At 51.8% G+C, this 19,943-nt stretch overlaps 2 protein-coding genes across 4 annotated transcripts in view; both read right to left on the reverse strand.

Moving 5' to 3' along the window:
• PTPRN2 (protein tyrosine phosphatase receptor type N2) overlaps window positions 1-199 on the reverse strand; it is a 618,076-nt gene extending 617,877 nt beyond the window's left edge. For all 3 annotated transcript variants that reach the window (XM_042249105.1, XM_042249106.1, XM_027968410.2), the window contains exon 1: window positions 26-199. In XM_042249105.1, the coding sequence (XP_042105039.1) occupies window positions 26-134 (109 nt within the window). In that variant the 5' untranslated portion in view covers window positions 135-199. The remainder of the gene's footprint in view (window positions 1-25) is intronic.
• A 4,128-nt stretch (window positions 200-4,327) lies between these two features.
• Window positions 4,328-19,943, reverse strand: part of NCAPG2 (non-SMC condensin II complex subunit G2) — a 70,835-nt gene continuing 55,219 nt past the window's right edge. Inside the window, exons 25-28 of the mRNA XM_027969079.2 lie at window positions 18,974-19,077; window positions 15,046-15,146; window positions 13,782-13,881; window positions 4,328-4,741 (exon numbers count right to left, since the gene is read on the reverse strand). Of these exons, the coding sequence (XP_027824880.1) occupies window positions 4,690-4,741; window positions 13,782-13,881; window positions 15,046-15,146; window positions 18,974-19,077 (357 nt within the window). The 3' untranslated portion in view covers window positions 4,328-4,689. The remainder of the gene's footprint in view (window positions 4,742-13,781; window positions 13,882-15,045; window positions 15,147-18,973; window positions 19,078-19,943) is intronic.

Genomic DNA, 19,943 nt, shown 5'->3' on the forward strand with positions numbered 1-19,943 from the left:
CCACCCCGACCGCGGCCCCACTCACCGAGCAGCCCCGGGAGCGGCCGGGCGCGGGGCGCGGGCGCGGGGGCGACGGGCGGGCCGCGCGGCAGCAGCAGCAGCAGCAGCAGCAGGAGCGCGAGCGGCGGCCCCATGTCGGCGGCGCTCAGTCCATGGCGGCCGCTCCTCCCCGCGCTCCCGGCGCCGCCGCGGCTTCAGCACCGGACAGCGCCGCCGGCCCCGCCCCTCGATGCTCGGTCCCGCCCCCGACACGCCTGGTCCCGCCCCTCCGAGCCCGGCCCCGCCCCCGACACGCCCGGCCCCGCCCCGCCCCGCCCCGGGCCCTCCCGCTGCCCGCGCTCCCCGACCCCGACTCGAGAAGGGGTCCCTGAGACGAGCTCAGAGCTCCGGGCCGCCTGAGCCTCCTCGTTGCGTCTCCTGGTCTGCAGACCCCCCCGCCCCGCTCATACCCCACGATGGGGCCTGGGTCGGAGCGCCTGCAGCGCAGGCAGCGCGGGCCTGCCCGGAAGGGGGCCGGGCTTCCTGAGGAGGGGCGCCGTGTAGGGCTTGTGGGGGTCCTCAGCCTGGGACTGAGAGGCCGTGGGAGCCTAACCTGGGCGTCAGCGGGGACGGGCCCGCGGCCCCGGAAGCCGCGCCGGTCCGCCAGGTCGGGATTCCACAGCAGGAACCCGGCCCGAGGTGGAGTCTCCGGAGGCTCTTCCCTCCTCCCTGCGGTCCGGAGGGGGAGCTGGGGGACCATGTGTTCCTCCCCAGGAGGCTTTCTCTCTAAAGACCTGGGCACCGCGTGTGGGGTTCCTTCAGCAGATGGGGGCTGTGTGTGTGTGTGTGTGTCACAGAGAAGTGAGGTTTGTGCATGAGTGTGTGTGTGTCTGTGTGTCAGAGAGAAGTGTGTGTGTGTGAGGTAGGGTGTGTCTGTGTTTGAGAGAGGTGGGCTGTGTGCATGTGTGTGTGTGTGAGAGAGGTGGGCTGTGTATGTGTGTGTCAGAGAAGTGAGGTATGTACATGCATGTGTGTGTGTGAGGTGGGCTATGTGCATGCGTGTTTGTGTGTGTGTGTGAGAGAGGTGGGCTCTACATGTGTGTCTGTTAGAGGTTGGCTTTGTGCGTGCATGTGTGTGTGTATGAGGGGGGCTGTATGCATGCGTGTGTGTGTGTGTGTGTGAGAGGTGGGCTGTGTGAGTGCATGGTCTGTGTGTGTCAGAGAGAAGTGAGGTGTGTATGTGTATGTGTGTGTATCTGTGTGAGAGAGAGATGGGCTGTGTGCATGTGTGTCTTTTTGTGTCAGAAGTGAGGTGTCTGTGTGTGTCAGGTATGTGTGTACATGAGTGTCTGTATGTCAGAAGTGAGGTGTGTGCATGTCTGTGTGTACTCAGATTTGTGCGTGCATGTGTCTGTGTGTCAGCAGTGAGGTGTGTGCGTGTGTACTCAGTGAGGTGTGTGTGTGTGTGTCTGTCAGCAGTGAGGTGTGTGTGTGCGTGTCTGTGTGTCAGCAGTGAGGTGTGTGTGTGCGTGTCTGTGTGTACTCAGTGAGGTGTGTGTACTGAGTTGTGTGCATGCGTGTCTGCATGTGTCTGCGTGTCTGTGTGTGTCAGCAGTGAGGTGTGTGCATGTGTCTGTGTGTGTCAGCAGTGAGGTGTGCGTGTGTCTGCATGTGTCAGCATGAAGTGTGTGTGTGTGTCTGCGTGTGTACTCAGCGAGGTGTGTGCATGCCTGTCTGCATCTATACTGAGGTGTGTACATGCATGTCTGCATGTATCAGCAGTGAGGTGTGTGTGTGCATGTCTGTGTGTGTACTCAGTGAGGTGTGTGTGTGCATGTCTGCGTGTGTCTGTGTGTGTCAGCAGTGAGGTGTGTGCATGCGTGTCTGTGTGTACTGAGGTGTGTGTGTGCGTGTCTGCCTGTGTACTCAGTGAGGTGTGTGCATGTGTCTGCATGTGTAACAGTGAGGTGTGTGTGTGCGTGTCTGTGTATTGAGGTGTGTGCGTGCGTGTCTGCGTGCGTCAGCAGTGAGGTATGTGTGTGCGTGTCTGTGTGTATTGAGGTGTGTGTGTGTATGTCTGTGTCAGCAGTGAGGTGTGTGTGTGCGTGCCTGTGGGTATACTCAGTGAGTTGTGTGCATGCGTGTCTGCATGTGTGTCTGTCAGCAGTGAGGTGTGTGCGTGCGTGTCTGCGTGTGTCTGCGTGTGTCAGCAGTGAGGTGTGAGGGTGCATGTCTGTGTGTGCTCAGTGAGGTGTGTGCATGCGTGTCTGCGTGTGTCAGCAGTGAGGTGCGTGCGTGCGTGCGTGCGTGTGTTTGGCTGACTGTGCCCTCACACCGTGCCCACTCGGCCTTCGGCGTCCTTGGCTCCCTGGCTTGGCCCCGGGTCAGCTGTGCCCGTGGCCCTCCCCCCAGCCTCCCGGCCCAGATGAGGCGGGGCTGTGCGGGCACCGGGGTGGCAGACAGCTGGACCGGCCCCACAGACGGGGTTGAGTGCTGGGCCCGTCTGCCTCCCCCCGCACCCCACACCTGTGCCCAGAGGCAGCGCACATCTGTCCCCCCTACCTAGCAGGCCGGGCCTAAGTCCTGTCTTTGACCCAGTGGCCTCGGGGCGGCCCCCGAGAGTGCCATCTGCCTGCAGGGGTCTCCTCCCCCGGCAGGACGCATCCACTGTGGTCCCAGCGCCGTTCCCTCCTCCTGTGCATCCGCCAGAGGCTGGAGAGAGCGAGGAGAGTGGGCTTCTCGGGGGCGGCAGTGCACTCGCAATCCTCTGCAGCCGGGCCTGCGTCAGCCCTGTGCACCCTCCGCCGATGGACGCACCCCTGGGGTGAAAGGCTCTAGGGGGTTGTCCCTCAGCCCCGTGGAGCACCCCACGGCCGCCACGGGATCTCTTGGGGCTGAGACCCACCCCCGGGGGCTGAAGGCACACTGTCTTGATGTCTGGAGAGCCAGCTGGGACACACTCGCTGACAGAAGCACGTCAGCGTGACGTGTTCACATAGGCCCGTGAGTCCCAGAGGTGGGTGCAGCAAGAAGGGCCTCCCGCTGGGAGTGACGAAGCCCCAGTGAACGGACCTGCCTTTACTCCATGTGTGAAGACGCGTCGGAGGCCTTCTGTGAGTGGAGGGGCAGGAACGAGCGGGGAGGACTGGCAGGAAGTGTCTTCATCCATCCTGTTCAGCCACATACTGTCGTCACGCGTGAGCGTAGTGTTCAGTGTTCCTATCCTGTTCACCCACATGCTGTCACACGCGTAAGCATAGTATTCAGGGCTCTCGTCCTGCTCACCCACATACTAGCGTCACGCGTGAGCGTGAGTGAACAGTGTTCAGTGTTGTGTGTGCTAAACCCGCTCCTCTCATGAAGCCCCACCCTCCCAGTGCCCCACGCTCCCCATCTGAGACCCGCCCTGTCTTCCATGCACACATATAGGAATTTCTCTAGGGCATAAGCCTGCATCAGGATTTTCTGAACTATTTTGACCCAATAAAAACTGAATTATATTTTTCCACAAACTGCACTACTCCACACATTGTTTCACACAAAGGAAGACCTGACTGCAGGCTTACATGTGGATTAAAAAGCAAATTAGCCTCTTCCCACTAAGGAAACAAACACCAAGGTCCCTTTTAGAGTTCAGTGCTACAAGAATCCCAGGAGCTACTTCTCAGCTTGCACAAACTCTCCCAGGAATAAAGACAGAACACTCCTCAGTTCACTTTATGAGGCTCGACTCCTCTAGAAACTAAATCAAGGGCGAAAAAGAAAAGAAAGGACATTCGCCAATATAAACCATGGCTTAGTTAAGCAGCAAAGGTGTTCAGGGTCTCAGGTTCAGAATTAGCTGCGACAAGCAGCCTGCCTCAGCCTGCAGATGTCCCACGGGGAGGCCTCCCCTCAGCACCGTTGCTGCACAGGCCGTTCTTGGAGGGGCAGAGGCCCTGCGCCATCGGAACTGCCCGCCTTCCTGCTGGTGCTGAGAGCGAATGTGCGTGCGTTCAGCGCAGCGCCCAGGATGCAGGCTGCCGGCCTCGGACTGAGCCAGGGCTATCGGGACCTGAACGCAGAGACCCCAGTAACGGGGGCACTGAGACGAAGTCAGCAGGACGCAGCCAGGGCGGCTCTTGGGAAGAAAAGCTGGCTCAGTGTTGGGCTGGTCTGTGTGCCGTGCACACAGCCTCAGGGCCCCGTCCATGTCCGGGGGCAGGGGGCGGCTGCGGCAGGCCCCCTGAGCGGCCCCCTCCCAACACCTACCTGGCCCCGCCATGGGTCTCACCGCTGCCCCTGGTGGAGAGCCAGGCCTGGCCCAGAACTCAGCCCTTATCCCTGGAGGGGAAAACACACACTAGTATTTATTAATCAAGTGCACAAAAAGTTGCCACCACTTTATTACTCAGAGTTTGCAAGCAATATTATACATAAGTCATTTGTATAACAATCAGGTTTGCTAGAAAATTGTCTTTTTTTCCATGCAATGGGGGTTTCTGCACCAATGACAACCTAGAACCTGTTAAATTAAATGCATCCTTTGTGCAGGCACTCCACAAAAATGTAAAGACCTTTGAGTTTTCTACTCATACCCACCCCAAAAGAAGCCCTGCCTCTTCTCTATTATATGGGTTATTAACGTTAAAAAAACTAGAAAAATACAGTCATCTTACTTTCTGTAAAGTCCTTTTCGTGTATTTTTACATGACCAAGACGCTGGCTTGGTTATGAATTCAAAAGTGCTCCCAAAGTTCTTGATGAGGACTCGTAGAGAAACCTGAAACAGAGAGAGAGAGAGTCAGCGGCAGACACGCGCCCACACGTCCCCAGCGCGGGCGCCACACAGCCTCCACCAGGCAGAGCGCGGGCGGGGCAGCCAGGGCCCGCAGGCAGCGGAGTGAGACCCGCGCCAGACTTGGCGCTGCGCCGCGACAGGCCGCCTGTGGGAGCTGCCCCCCCCCCCGTCCCTCCTACCCTGCCCCGGGCAGACGGAGCACCTCACAGGCCCGCGCTCGCCCCAGACAGACGGACGGATGGACAGAGCACCTCACAGGCCCGCGCTCACCCCAGACAGACGGGCAGACAGAGCACCTCACAGGCCCGCGCTCACCCCAGACAGACGGACGGACGGAGCACCTCACAGGCCCATGCTCACCCCAGACAGACGGGCAGACGGAGCACCTCACAGGCCCGCGCTCGCCCCAGACAGACGGACGGACGGAGCACCTCACAGGCCCATGCTCACCCCAGACAGACAGACAGACAGAGCACCTCACAGGCCCGCGCTCACCCCAGACAGACAGATGGACGGACAGAGCACCTCACAGGCCCATGCTCACCCCAGACAGACAGACAGACAGACAGAGCACCTCACAGGCCCGTGCTCGCCCCAGACAGACAGACGGACGGACGGAGCACCTCACAGGCCCGCGCTCACCCCAGACAGACGGACGGACGGACAGAGCACCTCACAGGCCCGCGCTCACCCCAGACAGACAGACAGACAGACAGAGCACCTCACAGGCCCGCGCTCACCCCAGACAGACGGACGGACGGAGCACCTCACAGGGCCACGCTCACCCCAGACAGACAGACGGACGGAGCACCTCACAGGGCCACGCTCACCCCAGACAGATGGACGGACGGACAGAGCACCTCACAGGCCCGCGCTCACCCCAGACAGACAGACGGACGGACGGACAGAGCACCTCACAGGCCCGCGCTCGCCCCAGACAGACGGACGGACGGACAGAGCACCTCACAGGCCCGCGCTCGCCCCAGACAGACGGACGGATGGACAGAGCACCTCACAGGGCCGCGCTCACCCCAGACAGACGGACGGATGGACAGAGCACCTCACAGGCCCGTGCTCGCCCCAGACAGACGGGCGGACCACCTCACAGGCCCGCGCTCGCGCCAGGGCAGACAGACAGACGGAGCGCCTCACGGGGCCCACACTCGCCCCAGGACAGACAGACGGAGCGCCTCACGGGGCCCACACTCGCCCCAGGACAGACGGACGGACAGAGCGCCTCACAGGCCCGCGCGCGCCGGCGCGCAGTCCGTCCCGCACAAGGCCGCGCCCTGGCCCCAGGAGAGCCCGCTCAAGGTGCTGCCACGCTCGGGCAAGCAGTGCGGCCTGGGCGCGCTCCCACGCCCACGGTCAGCGGCCCGCTGCGCGCCGGGGAACGAGGCCCGCTTCCCCAGCAGCGCACCACGCACACCGCTTCCTCTACCGCCCGCGACCCGCGCACCCTTCCCCTCCCACCCCTGCACCCCCCGTCCCCGGTGACGCTTGTTGGGGGCTCACAGATGCGAGGCAGCTTGTCAGCCCCTCGCCTTGCTTCTCCCTTCCCTGAGCTCCTTCAGAGGGTGTGGGCCAGCCAACCTCTGCGTCCCTGCTGACCCAAGGCACAATCTGGGCCCCAAATGGCCTCTCAGCTCATTCCCTCTTCAGCCTGGAGCTGTCATGGGCACTTGGGCCTGCCTGAGTCCTGCTCCAAACAGTATCAACACAGGCTCAGGGTAACTGGACATTTTCTAGTAGCCACGTTCAGAGAGATCAGGAGAAATCAGGTGAAATTCAAGAAATACAGGTGGCCCTTGAACAACACAGGGGTTTGGGACGCCAACCCTCTGCGAAGTGGAAAATCTGAATATAACTTAGCCCCCTGAGAACGTGGCCCCCCACATCCACAGATTCAGCCAGCCAGGACAGGGCAGTCCCAGAGTATTTACCCCGGAGATACCTGCATACAAGTGGACTCACACAGGGCAGACTTGTGCTGTCCAACAGCCAACAGCGTATCTTACCTAACTCCAGACATCGAAGGAAGGCGACCTGTAACCAACACAGCGTCGCTGACGCAGCTTAGGGCCCCTGCACACCAGCAGTGGAGCCTGTGCGTTTCCACAGCAGGGCTACCTCTCCAGTAAGACTCATGTGTCCCAGCTTTCACAAGGGGCCACGTGGAGGCCAACACAGGACAGTTTTTAAGATGTCTCTTTGTCTCAAAATTCAGGAATCTGGTTCAGACTCCGGTGTGCTGTTGTGGCGGAGCACTGCCCTTGGCACGTGGTCACTGCTGGGTGCCAACACCCACCCCCATCACGAGGCAAGTGAGCACGCGACCACTGGTGGTCCCACTCAGCTGCTGGTCAGCGCTGCGGTGGCTCTGCCCACAGCAATCAACTGTCAATGACCAATGGTGAGTGGCCTTGCTCAGCCACTGGTTGGCACCGCAGCGATTCCCTTAAGGGACCACCTGTCCGTAAGTGACCGTTAGTGCCGATTCAACCAGCTGTCGATGGTGGCTGTTGGGTGGTAAGCGAGGCAAGAGGCAGGCCCCAGCCTTGTCCCTGGTGCCCCGGCTCACCCCACCTTGGGCCAGCAGGTTATCTGGGGCTCCAGAGCCCTCGCCAAGGCTGCCTGCCAGCCGTGGCCCAGACCTCGAGGCAGTGGTGAGCCTCGCCTACGCCTGTGTCTACACCCTCACGGCGGCGGGGGTCTGCATGGAAGCAGCCTGCAGGAACCGCCCCCCCCGCGCCCACAGCCCCCGTTTCGGCCGCCTGAGGAGTCGAGTGTCAGTTGGGTCCCGAGTGCCTGGCTCTCTCGGGGATGAGAGCTGAGCAGGGTCTGGGGATGGCCCGGCCCTGAGGGAGCCGCCAGCTGAGCCCTGCTCCTCAGCCAGGACTGTGACCTCGGAGGGAGACATGAGTGTCCTGAGCCCATGCCCTTTCTTGTCAGAACAGAGAAGAACATTCGTGTGGTGGAGATTTACAGGAACTCTGCTACCTGACCGTGACTCGACCTCAAGGACGAAGGATCTGACGCCGACAAGTCTGCCACAGCCCACCACGCCCCTCAGCTTGCCTCGACAAGGGCGCTGCTGACAGGTTTCGGGGAGTCTGGGGCTTCTGTGGCGTGAGCCAGGCATCTCTGCGTGTGGCCCTGCTGTGACCCTTTCTCTGCCCCGCACGCCGCAGTCTCAGTATTGCTTGGCCGCGCTGTGCGTGGGCCTGTGGGCTTCTGTTGAGGTCATTTTTCTCTCCAGTCTCACCTAAAGTTTACTTACAGAAACAACAACAAAAAAGAACCTTGACAAGTGCGTATGTCTTTAGCCTGCCATGAAAACTCTCTCCCAAAAGGTGGTCGCACGGCTGCCTCCCCTAGGACCCTCCTCCACAGCGGTGTCTGTCCTGCTCTGGGTTGCCCTGCATAGAGGCCGTTTGGACCCCCGAGGAGCTGAGGCTCTGGTTCATCAGCTGTGCTTCCAATGAAGGGCTTTTAGTTTGGGCTGCAGATGATCTTTTCTTTAAAGACTCCTATCGGTGTCTGGCTGGCCCAGCCCTGCTGCCTCGCCGATGGCTGCCTGCCTGTCTCTCTCACTGCTCCACCACCGCACACGTGCCGTCACGTGTGTCTGTGCCCTGGGGATGCTGCGGGGGGTGGAGACAGCAGGCAGTGGGCAGCACGGAGCCCACGGAAACCACCAGCAAAACAGCACGCAGGTGTCTGCTCCCGGGACACAAGGGCGCCTTGGCGCCCCTCCTGCCTGGCTCTCCCGGCAGGCGAGGCTCTGAAGGTGCAACGAGACAGCACCCAACGGACCAGGCGACAAGACACTGACCCCCCTGCAGAGACGGCCGGGGTGTCTACTCAGAAAACACTCACTTCCCAATTAACGCCCCACTGCCTTAAGCTCTAACTAGACCAAAGGGCTCCTAGAGCCTTGAAGGCAAACCTGCCTTAATGTCGCTATGCTAACAAAAATAAATAATATTTAAAAATACAGTCTCAAACCTTAGCTGCATGTCCTCCACTGGACTGCTCTTTATGTTTCGGTTTCTAGGTCCCTCTTTTCCCTCACACACTGGTTTTTCTACAGTGTGCTTCCTGAATATTTAAGAAGGAAGCCAGTATTTCAGCCTCTACCTGTTTGCTCTTTTAGGACATTTCCTCCTTAAAGGGAATAACCTTCCTTGCCATCTGTGTATCAGCTCAGCAGAGGAACCTGCATGCAGCTCTAGAAACGATGAATAAACAAAACATTGCACTTTGTTGTTCAGTCACTGAATCCAACTGACTCATGATTCTGGTCAAGGGCTCAGCCATTAGCCCTCCAAATATTACACACCTGTTTTTAAATTCTATGAATATTCTTTTCTTTTCCATAGAGTAAGTTCTGAGCTTCTAAGGCCTTTTTTCTGTCAATGTTAACTAATAACACAATTCAAGTACTCGCCTTGAACGTCTGTGCAAGTGAAAATGTCCCTCAGAGCAGTTCATACCATACTATTCAAAAAAACTGTCCTTACAGACGGTATTTCTAACAAAGAAATCCTGTAAGAGGCTCACATTTCTGAGGTTATGACTGTGTCCTATGACAATTACTTGTCATTATCTGGTGTGTAATTCTCACAGCCTTACTGAATATCTGCACTGCCCAGTTGTTGAAAGCCATACCACCTGCAACGCGCCCCATCTCGTCTGGTCTCGAAAGCTAAGCAGGATCGGGCCTGGTTGGTACTTGGATAGGGGATCGCCTGGGAACACCGGGTGCCATAGGCTTTTTGCCTCCCTCTCCTGGCTTCCCAGGTGGCTCAGTGGTAAAGAATCTGCCTGCCAATGCAAGAGACAAGGGTTTGAACCCTGGGACAGGAAGATCCCTGGGATAGGAAGATCCCCTGGAGAAGGAAACGGCAACCAACTCCAGTATTCTTGCCCGGGAAATCCCATGGACAGAGGAACCTGGTGGGCTACAGTCCATTGGGGAACAAAGGAGTTAGATACGAGTGAGCGACTAAATGGTGAGAGTGTTTTCAGAAACACACACACACACACACACACACTCGGTTTCCTCCACATCAGAGGCTCATGTTCCTCTTCCCCACAGACGCAGAAATAAAACAGGTTCATAAAACATAGAGTCTGCTGGTTTCTCCCTCAAAGATCCTTCTTAAACTGCACAGGAAACAGTCAGCAGTCTCCAAAATAAAGCATGCAGCTGAACGCATGTGCTTGGCGGATGACCAAGGACACTCCAGCCCCCTCCTCCAGTGACCAGCTGCCTGTCACTGAGGCATGGCGCCAAGCAGGTCGGCAGGGACACTGGAGGGCTCCGCACAAGGCCCCACCTTTGCCGGGAGGCCGGACCGCAGGGGCAGCACTGTGGGCCCCGGCCCTCCAGGCCCTCCAGGCCCTCCACGGTGCCTGCTGGCTGGGGGAGTGCACGGGCGTGGCGAGGCTCGCTTGGCCCAGCAGCTCTCAGCACCGCCGTGTGTGCAGGCCCCCTGAGTTCCCAGGGCCCAGACGGGCAGCGTCCCCCCAGGAGGCCTCGGGGCCTCGCCCTCCCGGGAGTCAGGGTCAGCCTCGGGCTGCAAGTCCTCCCCAGTGGGAGCATGGCTCCTCCACACTTCAGCGTTCACTATAACCCTCACCAGCCCCAACCCATCACACCGGCACCCTGACAGGAACTTGACTTGGAGCTCAGGCTGTCCTGTCACTGTGGGGTTTCTGCCTCCTTGAAACATCACTAACACTCTGAAAATGTTCACCAAATGAGGCTCAGGAGCCGTCTTAATACCTAACAAAATGGATTCTATGGAGAAAAGCACTGCTAGAGAAAAAGATGGACCTCTCATAAAAGTAAAAGGGTCAATTCATCAAGAAGATATAGTAGTTCTAAATTCACATGCTCCTAATATCAGGATAACAAAATATACAAAGTAAAACCCCTCTATCAAAAACAGACAGACAGATCCAGAAAGCAGAGTATCAGTAAAGACAGAGATGAACTCACCACCACCAACAGGATATAACTGCCATTTAGACATGCCTTCACCCAACAACAGCAAAACATGCGTTCTTCTCAAGCTCATATGGAACACTCACCACGACAGATCACATATTAGGCCATAAAACACACCTTAATAAATTTAAAAGAATAGAAATCCATACAGTGTCTTCTCTCAGATAACATGGAATTAAACTAGAGATCAATTATAAAAAATAACTGGAAAATTGAGAGATTAAATAGTACATTTCTAAAGACACATACAGCAAAGAAGAAATTTCAAGAGAAATTTTAAAATATTTTTAACTAAGTGAAAATGTAACATAGAAATTTGTGCCATGCTGCAAAAGCAATGCTTAATCAGTAATAATAATCTATAGCACCAACTGAATATATTAGAAAAGCAAGAACATCCAAAATCAGTAATTAGGCTTCTACCTTAGGAAGCCAGAAAAAAAAAAAAAAAAAAGACTAAATTAAATCCAAAGCAGGCAAAAGAAAAAATAAAAATAAAAATTAGGACAGAAAGCAAAAAAATTAAGAAAAAGAAATCAATAGAGGAAATCAAAGAAACTAAAATCTGGCTCTTCCGAAGATCAATAAAACCAATACGCCTCTTTGCTGTTGTTTAGTGGCTAGGTTGTGTCCAACTCCTTTGTGACCCCGTGGTCTGAAGCCCACCAGGCTCCTCTGTCCATGGGGTTTCTCAGGCAAGAATACTGCAGTGGGTTGCCATGCCCTTTGCCAGGGGATCTTCCCCACCCAGGGATGGAACCCAGGTCTCCTGCTTGGCAGGCAGATTCTTTACCACTGAGGCACCAGGAAAGCCTCTAGTCAGGCTGGAAAAAAAAAAGAGGATACAAATTACTAATATCAGAAATGAAAGAGGGGACATGACTACAGATCCCATGGACATTATAAAAGATAATTAAGGAATACTATGCCCACAAAGTTGACAACCGAGATGAGATCCAAATTCCTGAAAGGCACAGTCTGCCAAAACTATTTCAAGAAGAAACAGACAGCATGAACAGAAAGTGAAAGTCACTCAGTCATGTCCAACTCTTTGCGACCCCATGGACTGTATAGTCCCTGGAATTCTCCAGGCCAGCATACTCGAATGGGTAGATGTTCCCTTTTCCAGGGGATCTTCCCAGCCCAGGGACTGAACCCGGGTCTCCCGCACTGCAGGCAGATTCTTTACAGCTGAGCCATCAGGGAAACCCAAGAAGACTGCAGTGGGTAGCCAATCCCTTCTCCAGGGGATCTTCTTGACCCAGGAATGGGACCAGGATCTCAAAAACTTGAATAGATGATTAATAACCTTCCAAAGCATCAGACCCAGATGGATTCACTGAAGAATTAATTCTGCAAAATGTTTAGGGAAGAAGTTTACCAATTATTTACAGTCTCTTTCAGAAGAAAGGGAAGGAATACTTTCTAACTCATTCTATGAGGCGAGCATCTCCCTAGTAGCAAAGCCAGACAACACATTACATGGAAAGACAACTACAAAATGACCTCTCTCATGAGAGCCGCTCAGCCATGTCCGACTCTTTGCGACCCCACAAACTATACAGTCCGTGGAATTCTCCAGGCCAGAATACTGGAGTGGGTAGCCTTTCCCTTCTCCAAGAGATCATCCCAACTCAGGGATTAAACCCAGGTCTCCCGCACTGCAGGCGGGTCCTTTACCAGCTGAGCCACAAGGAAAGCCCACGAATACTGGAGTGGGTAGCCTATCCCTTCTCCAGTGGATCTTCCTGACCCAGGAATTGAACCGGGGTCTCCTGCACTGCAGGCGGATTCTTTACCAACTGAGCTATCAGGGAAACCCCACAGATGCAAAAACACTCGATAAAACATAAACTCAACAGTATATTAAAAAATTACATACCATGACCAACTGGGATTTATCCCAGATATGCGAAGCTGGTTTGGTATCTGGAAATCAACTACTGTAACCTATCACATCAACAGGCTCAAAAAGAAAAATGGTATGATCCTGTAAGTCGATGCAGAAAAGGCCTCTGACAAGATCCAACACCCACTGCGATGAGAACCATTTGTAAATCAGGGGTGGTCGGGAACATCCTCAACTTGATGAAGAGCGTCTACAGCTAACCTTGTGCTCAACGGGGAGAAACAGGGAGCTTCCCCACTAAACTCTTGTGCGAGACAAGTAGCTCTTTTCACCACTCCCTTTCAATATCGTCCTGGAAGCCCTAGCTAGTGCAGTAAGGTAAGAAAAGTAAAGAAAGGTCTACAGATTGGCAAGAAGACAAGGCTATCTTGTTAAAAGGTAGCAATTTAGGGTTTTGAAAGCCTTTCTTCTAAGGAGAAAGTAGATCTGGAAAGTGGTTTATTTCCTAGGCTTATATAAAACGAATCACCTGGTTCAAAGCTCTGTAACACCTAACCATATGGTGTTCAGAAAATGGAAGGGAAACACTGCTTCTGTGGCTGGTCTGAGAGTCAGACACAATTCAGGAAAGAGTCTACAGGAAATCGCACAGCATGTCAAAGCCAGCACATGGCAACAGAAACCCACGGCGGGAAAGCAGCAATGAGCGCATTCTTGGAGAGGAGTCCCCGAGGCAGCAGCGGGCCACCCGACAGCAGGCAGCAGCGCGCGCTGCTCCAGTCTCCAGGGCGACCTCCCCACTTCCACCATGCACACCCGCAAACAGACGATTGCATCCTATGAAGATCCCCGTTTCGAAAACGCAGCAAACCGCCAAATATAACCTGCTTAGGGTTAAAATCATACAAAGTGAGTTTGTACGCCCTTACTTTTCTAGGGTAGATCTCATAAATAACAGTTTTTTGTTTTTAAAGACAGAATGGGGAAGCAGTTAAAACATGCGCAAGGGGTCTTGCCAACAGAAACATTTCTGTCCCTTCAATGCCCAGTTCTCTGCCTGCCTGCAACTAGCAGAAATGAAAGTGAGACCCAACATATACTAAGGAATGCCTAGTAGAGTTCAGAGAACCATAGCTGGGGTATATTCGGTGCTTTACCTTTCCAAGCTATCCTCCTCCAGAGTGATCTCCATGAATGTCTTTAGTTTTCTCTCAATACTAGCTGCAACATCCTTCACTTTTGGACTCTTATGTTTACCTGTTAAAGACAGAAAAATATTGAACACAACCAATCAAAAAGCACACGCACTTTTTCAATGCAGGGAAAATTTTAGTTAAGACACAGCCTCCTATCCTCACCTACGTTAGTGCATCATTGACCTGTGGAACAGAAATAATCCCTTTAAAAGGATGCTAGAAGATCCAGTGAGGGATTACAAAAACACTTCCTCACATCTGAGGTAGTTCTCAAAGGCATGGTCCCATTCTGCCGTCCGTGCCATCAGACTTCATCATCACCATCCTCAACAGTGATAAAACCAGCACATTTCAGAATCGTCATCTGCTTGGCAAATGCCTAAGCACTCATTAAGCACGAGGTACTCATTCACTCCTCCATCTCCATCCTCACACCCTCCACGTGGGGAACGCCCCTCACCCGCAGACTCTCCTCACTCACTCACACCCTCCACGTGGAGAACATCCCTCACCTTGCTTATTGGCCCCCAGGAGACATGCCCTCAGGCAAGTCTTTCCGGATTCCCGGCTGGGGTCACACTAGCTACAAATTCCTGTCACGAATCTGCAGCCATGCTATGCATTCATGCTCATGGGGATAACTTGTTTTGCGGAGAGCCCCCTATGCATAATACCTTAGAAAATAATTTGAACGTTACTAAAACTAGTCAAAAAATATAGAAACACAACAGTAGTCACTTGCAGAGTTATTACTCTATTTTACACTTTGGTAAGTAACTCAGAGGTATCTCTGTTTTTCCAGTAGTATTTCAACTGGCTATAACACTCAAGAGTACACACAGTTAAGCAAAACACAGATACGTAGAATATTAATACCAAAACACACCATCTTTGGCAAAAATGATTCTGACTCTTAAACATACACGATAAAGCCAATAAATGACAAAGCAACAGACATTTGGTCTGAGGTACAGAGAAGGAGAAATAATGTGTCCTGGGAAGAGTGGACAGGAGATATGTTAGGGAACTATTGTGATTCATGCTGGTACAGGGCAGCTACACAGCAGACGCCCAGGCAGACAGCACATGTGTGGAACATGGAAAGCTGGGGAAAGCGCCTTGAGAGCCTGACTGGCAGGCAACTCGTTCCCAAACATTCTAAAATGGATCAATGTAAGACACACTCAGCAGTATCACAGATAATATAAGAGGAGACTTCACCAACCTTTATTAATAACCAAGATAATGTGCACAACAGCTGTGAGACATACGATGCCTTCAATATCCTCAGAAATGACACAAGCCTTCAATTCATCTAAAAAAGACCTGAAACAAAGAAAACAATGCGATTACTTAATGACACATCTTAATCCATTATAGAAAGACAAAGAATGGCCAAGATTCATCAGTGCCGTTCAGTCCAGTCGCTCAGTCGTGTCCGACTCTCTGCGACCCCAAAAATCGCAGCACGCCAGGCCTCCCTGTCCATCACCATCTCCCGGAGTTCACTCAGACTCACGTCCGTCGAGTCCGTGATGCCATCCAGCCATCTCATCCTCGGTCGTCCCCTTCTCCTCCTGCCCCCAATCCCTCCCAGCATCAGGGTCTTTTCCAATGAGTCCCCTCTTCTCATGAGGTGGCCAAAGTACTGGAGTTCCAGCTTTTGCATCATTCCTTCCAAAGAAATCCCAGGGCTGATCTCCTTCAGAATGGACTGGTTGGATCTCCTTGCAGTCCAAGGGACTCTCAAGAGTCTTCTCCAACACCACAGTTCAAAAGCATCAATTCTTCGGCGCTCAGTCTTCTTCACAGTCCAACTCTCACATCCATACATGACCACAGGAAAAACCACAGCCTTGACTAGATGGACCCTAGTCGGCAAAGTAACGTCTCTGCTTTTGAATATGCTATCTAGGCTGGTCATAACTTTCCTTCCAAGGAGTAAGCATCTTTTAATTTCATGGCTGCAGTCACCATCTGTAGTGATTTTTGAGCCCCCCAAAATAAAGTCTGACACTGTTTCCCCATTATTTCCCATGCAGTGATGGGACCAGATGCCATGATCTCATGCCTGAATGTTGAGCTTTAAGCCAACTTTTTCACTCTCCTCTATCACTTTCATCAAGAGGCTTTTTAGTTCCTCTTCACTTTCTGCCATAAGGGTGGTGTCATCTGCATATCTAAGGTTATTGCTATTTCTCCTGGCAATCTTGATTCCAGCTTGTGTTTCTTCCAGCCCAACATTTCTCATGATGCACTCTGCATATAAGTTAAATAAGCAGGGTGACAATATACAGCCTTGACATACTCCTTTTCCTATTTGGAACCAGTCTGTTGTTCCATGTCCAGTTCTATCTGTTGCTTCCTGACCTGCATATAGGTTTCTGAAGAGTCAGGTCAGGTGGTCTGGTATTCCCATCTCTTTCAGAATTTTCCACAGTTTCTTGTGATCCACACAGTCAAAGGCTTTGGCATAGACAATAAAGCAGAAATAGATGTTTTCTGGAACTCCCTTGCTTTTTCCATGATCCAGTGGATGTTGGCAATTTGATCTCTGGTTCCTCTGCCTTTTCTAAAACCAGCTTGAACATCAGGAAGTTCGCAGTTCACGTATTGCTGAAGCCTGGCTTGGAGAATTTTGAGCATTCCTTTACTAGCATGTGAGATGAGTGCAATTGTGTAGTAGTTTGGGCATTCTTTGCCATTGCCTTTCTTTGGGATTGGAATGAAAACTGACCTTTCCCAGTCCTGTGGCCACTGCTGAGTTTTCCAAATTTGCTGGCATATTGAGTGTAGCACTTTCACAGCATCATCTTTCAGGATTTGAATTAGCTCAACTGGAATTCCATCACCTCCACTAGCTTTGTTCGTAGTGATGCTTTCTAAGGCCCACTTGACTTCACATTCCAGGATGTCTGGCTCTAGCAGAGTGATCACACCATCGTGATTACCTTGGTTGTAAAGCTCTTTTGTACAGTTCTTCTGTGTATTCTTGTCACCTCTTCTTAGTATCTTCTGCTTCTGTTAGGTCCAGACCATTTCTGTCCATTATCGAGCCTATCTTTGCATGAAATGTTCCCTTGGTATCTCTAAATTTTCTTGAAGAGATCTCTAGTCTTTCCCATTCTGTTATTTTCCTCTATTTCCCCACACTGATCACTGAGGAACGCTTTCTTATCTCTTCTTGCTATTCTTTGGAACTCTGCATTCAGATGCTTATATCTTTCCTTTTTTCCTTTGCTTTTCACTTCTCTTCTTTTCACAGCTATTTGTAAGGCCTCCTTGACAGCCATTTTTTGTTTTTTGCATTTCTTTTCCATGGGGATGGTCTTGATCCCTGTCTCCTATACAATGTCATGAATCTCCATCCATAGTTCATCAGGCACTCTATCTATCAGATCTAGTCCCCTAAATCTATTTCTTACTTCCACTGTATAATCATAAGGGATGTGATTTAGGTCATACCTGAATGGCCTAGTGGTTTTCCCTACTTTCTTCAATTTAAGTCTGAATTTGGCAATAAAGAGTTCAGGATCTGAGCCACACTCAGCTCCCTGACTGTATAGAGCTTCTCCATCTTTGGCTGCAAAGAATATAATCAATCTGATTTCGGTGTTGACCATCTGGTGATGTCCATGTGTAGAGTCTTCTCTTGTGTTGTTGGAGGAGGGTGTTTGCTATGACCAGTGTGTCCTCTAGGCAAAACTTTATTAGCCTTTGCCCTGCTTCATTCCATACTCCAAGGCCAAATTTGCCTGTTACTCCAGGTGTTTCTTGACTTTCTACTTTTGCATCCCAGTCCCCTATAATGAAAAGGACATCTTTTTTGGGTGTTAGTTCTAAAAGGTCTTGTAGGTCTTCATAGAACCATTCAACTTCAGCTTCTTCAGCATTACTGGTTGGGGCATAGACTTGGATTACTGTGATATTGAATGGTTTGCCTTGGAAATGAACAGAGATCATTCTGTCATTTTTGAGATTGCATCCAAGTACTGCATTTTGGACTCTTTTGTTGACCATGATGGCTACTCCATTTCTTCTAAGGGATTCCTGCCTACAGTAGTAGATATAATGGTCATCTGAGTTAAATTCACCCATTCCAGTCCATTTTAGTTTGCTGATTCCTAGAATGTCGACGTTCACTCTTGCCATCTTGTTTGACCACTTCCAATTTGCCTTGATTCATGGACCTGATATTCCAGGTTCCTATGCAATATTGCTCTTTACAGCATCAGACTTTGCTTCTATCACCAGTCACATCCACAGCTGGGTATTGTTTTTGGTTTGGCTCCATCCCTTCATTCTTTCTGGAGTTATTTCTCCACTGATCTCCAGTAGCGTGTTGGGCACCTACCAACCCGGGGAGCTTCCCTTTCAGTATCCTATCATTTTGCCTTTTCATACTGTTCATGGGGTTTTCAAGGCAAGAATACTGAAGTGGTTTGCCATTCCCTTCTCCAGTGGACCACATTCTGTCAGATTCATCAACCACCATGAATTCCAGATTTCAGAGAACGGGAAATACCACGTTTCAGTCACATGGGATGATTAAAGTCTTCCCACACTCTTCACCGTAAGCATGACCAGTCATACAGGTGGGACACTAAAATCAGATGCCGCTGCTAGTAAGAGAACAGAGATGTTCTGGTAAGTGAATGAAGCCCTCTGCGTACTTATAATATCACAAGAAAGACATAATGTGCTATTGAAAGATAATCCACAGCTGTTGAAATGATGCTTTTGGAGTCTGCAGCAAACATACCCACCGTGGAAGGTCCGCAGGCATCAGCCCTCCGCAGGGCTCTCCCTCGTGTGGCCCAGCAGTGCTGCCTGTGCACAGACAGCCTGGAGTCAGGCCAGGTGATACCCACGTGGAGAGACGAGCACGCGCCCAGTGAGAGCCACACGGAGCCTCACCAAGCACCCCCCGTCAGAAGCACTGCGGTGCACAGTAACGCTGCACCTGTTTCCCTCTGAATGAACTGGAGTTACGATAAGCAAAACCAGAGACTGTGTGGATGCGTGTTCCTTTCAGAGAGTTATGATGTCTCTTTGTGGAAGTAGGCTAAATCTTGAGAGTAAAAGGAAGAGAGCTAACGTTACTGGGGGCTTACAGCCAGAGGAGCAAGAAGACAGTAACGAGAAAGGATTACCTGACTATATGTGGAGACCTTAGTATTATTCCTATTAAGCACCTTGAAAATGGCGGAAGGGCTGAAAGGCCCTCTGGCGGGGTGAGCTCTTCCGCATCAGACACCTGAAAGAAAGTCCAGTTAGTAATGTGACCAAGACTGAGACTGGGCTGAGCACTCATTTTATGCTTCTCTGAACTTTCTTACAAACTTGAAAAAGGCTTTCCAGAAACTCAAAATGAGTATTTTTGTTAACTTCTGCAATGGCTATCATAATCATGATTCACAGTGGTATCAATCAATTGGACAGAAGAAAAAACATGTCACTTGACAAGCCCTCTGCCAAACACTCTTTGATTATCTACTTTTGTCAACAGTGTGTTTCTACACTAAGCAAATTTAACTGTTTTTCTTATTAGCCTAGATCAGGTTTTCTCAACTCAAACTTTTTCTATAAAGCAGTAAAATAGTAAATAATAGATAGTAAACATTTTAAACTTTGTGGGCAAAATGATCTCAGCCACAACTACTCAATTCTGCTGTTATAGCACAAAGCAGCCATAGGAAAAAAATGTAAATAAATGGGCCACAGTGGCCCACACGCCACTGATGGACTCACAGTTGTCAGCTGTGTGCCTTGCGGGCCTGAGTAACTTCCAGTTATTAGGCTGTGTATAGGCCAGGAATCACGCTCCTAAACCACAATGATCTCCCTTCAAGCTTTCAGGAGGGCCTGAAATTCTGTTAATGTCCTACAATTTTGTCAACTTCTTTTACATTTGTGATTTCATAATACAACATTTGTAGAAATTGTATGTTTGCATTTATATATTTCCATGGTATTTCCTGTCAATCTCTCCCTTCCATACTGAGAGAAACCCCACCGTTTACTGTCTTCAGGCGCTGCTGCACGCCCTCACACACTAGCATCAGGGCTCCAGGCCCTGACAGCGCACGCTTTATTGTGAGCTGAATCATCATCCTGGTTATG

This window comes from Ovis aries, chromosome 4 (assembly GCF_016772045.2).
Source record: "Ovis aries strain OAR_USU_Benz2616 breed Rambouillet chromosome 4, ARS-UI_Ramb_v3.0, whole genome shotgun sequence".
Classification (NCBI taxonomy): domain Eukaryota; kingdom Metazoa; phylum Chordata; class Mammalia; order Artiodactyla; family Bovidae; genus Ovis; species Ovis aries.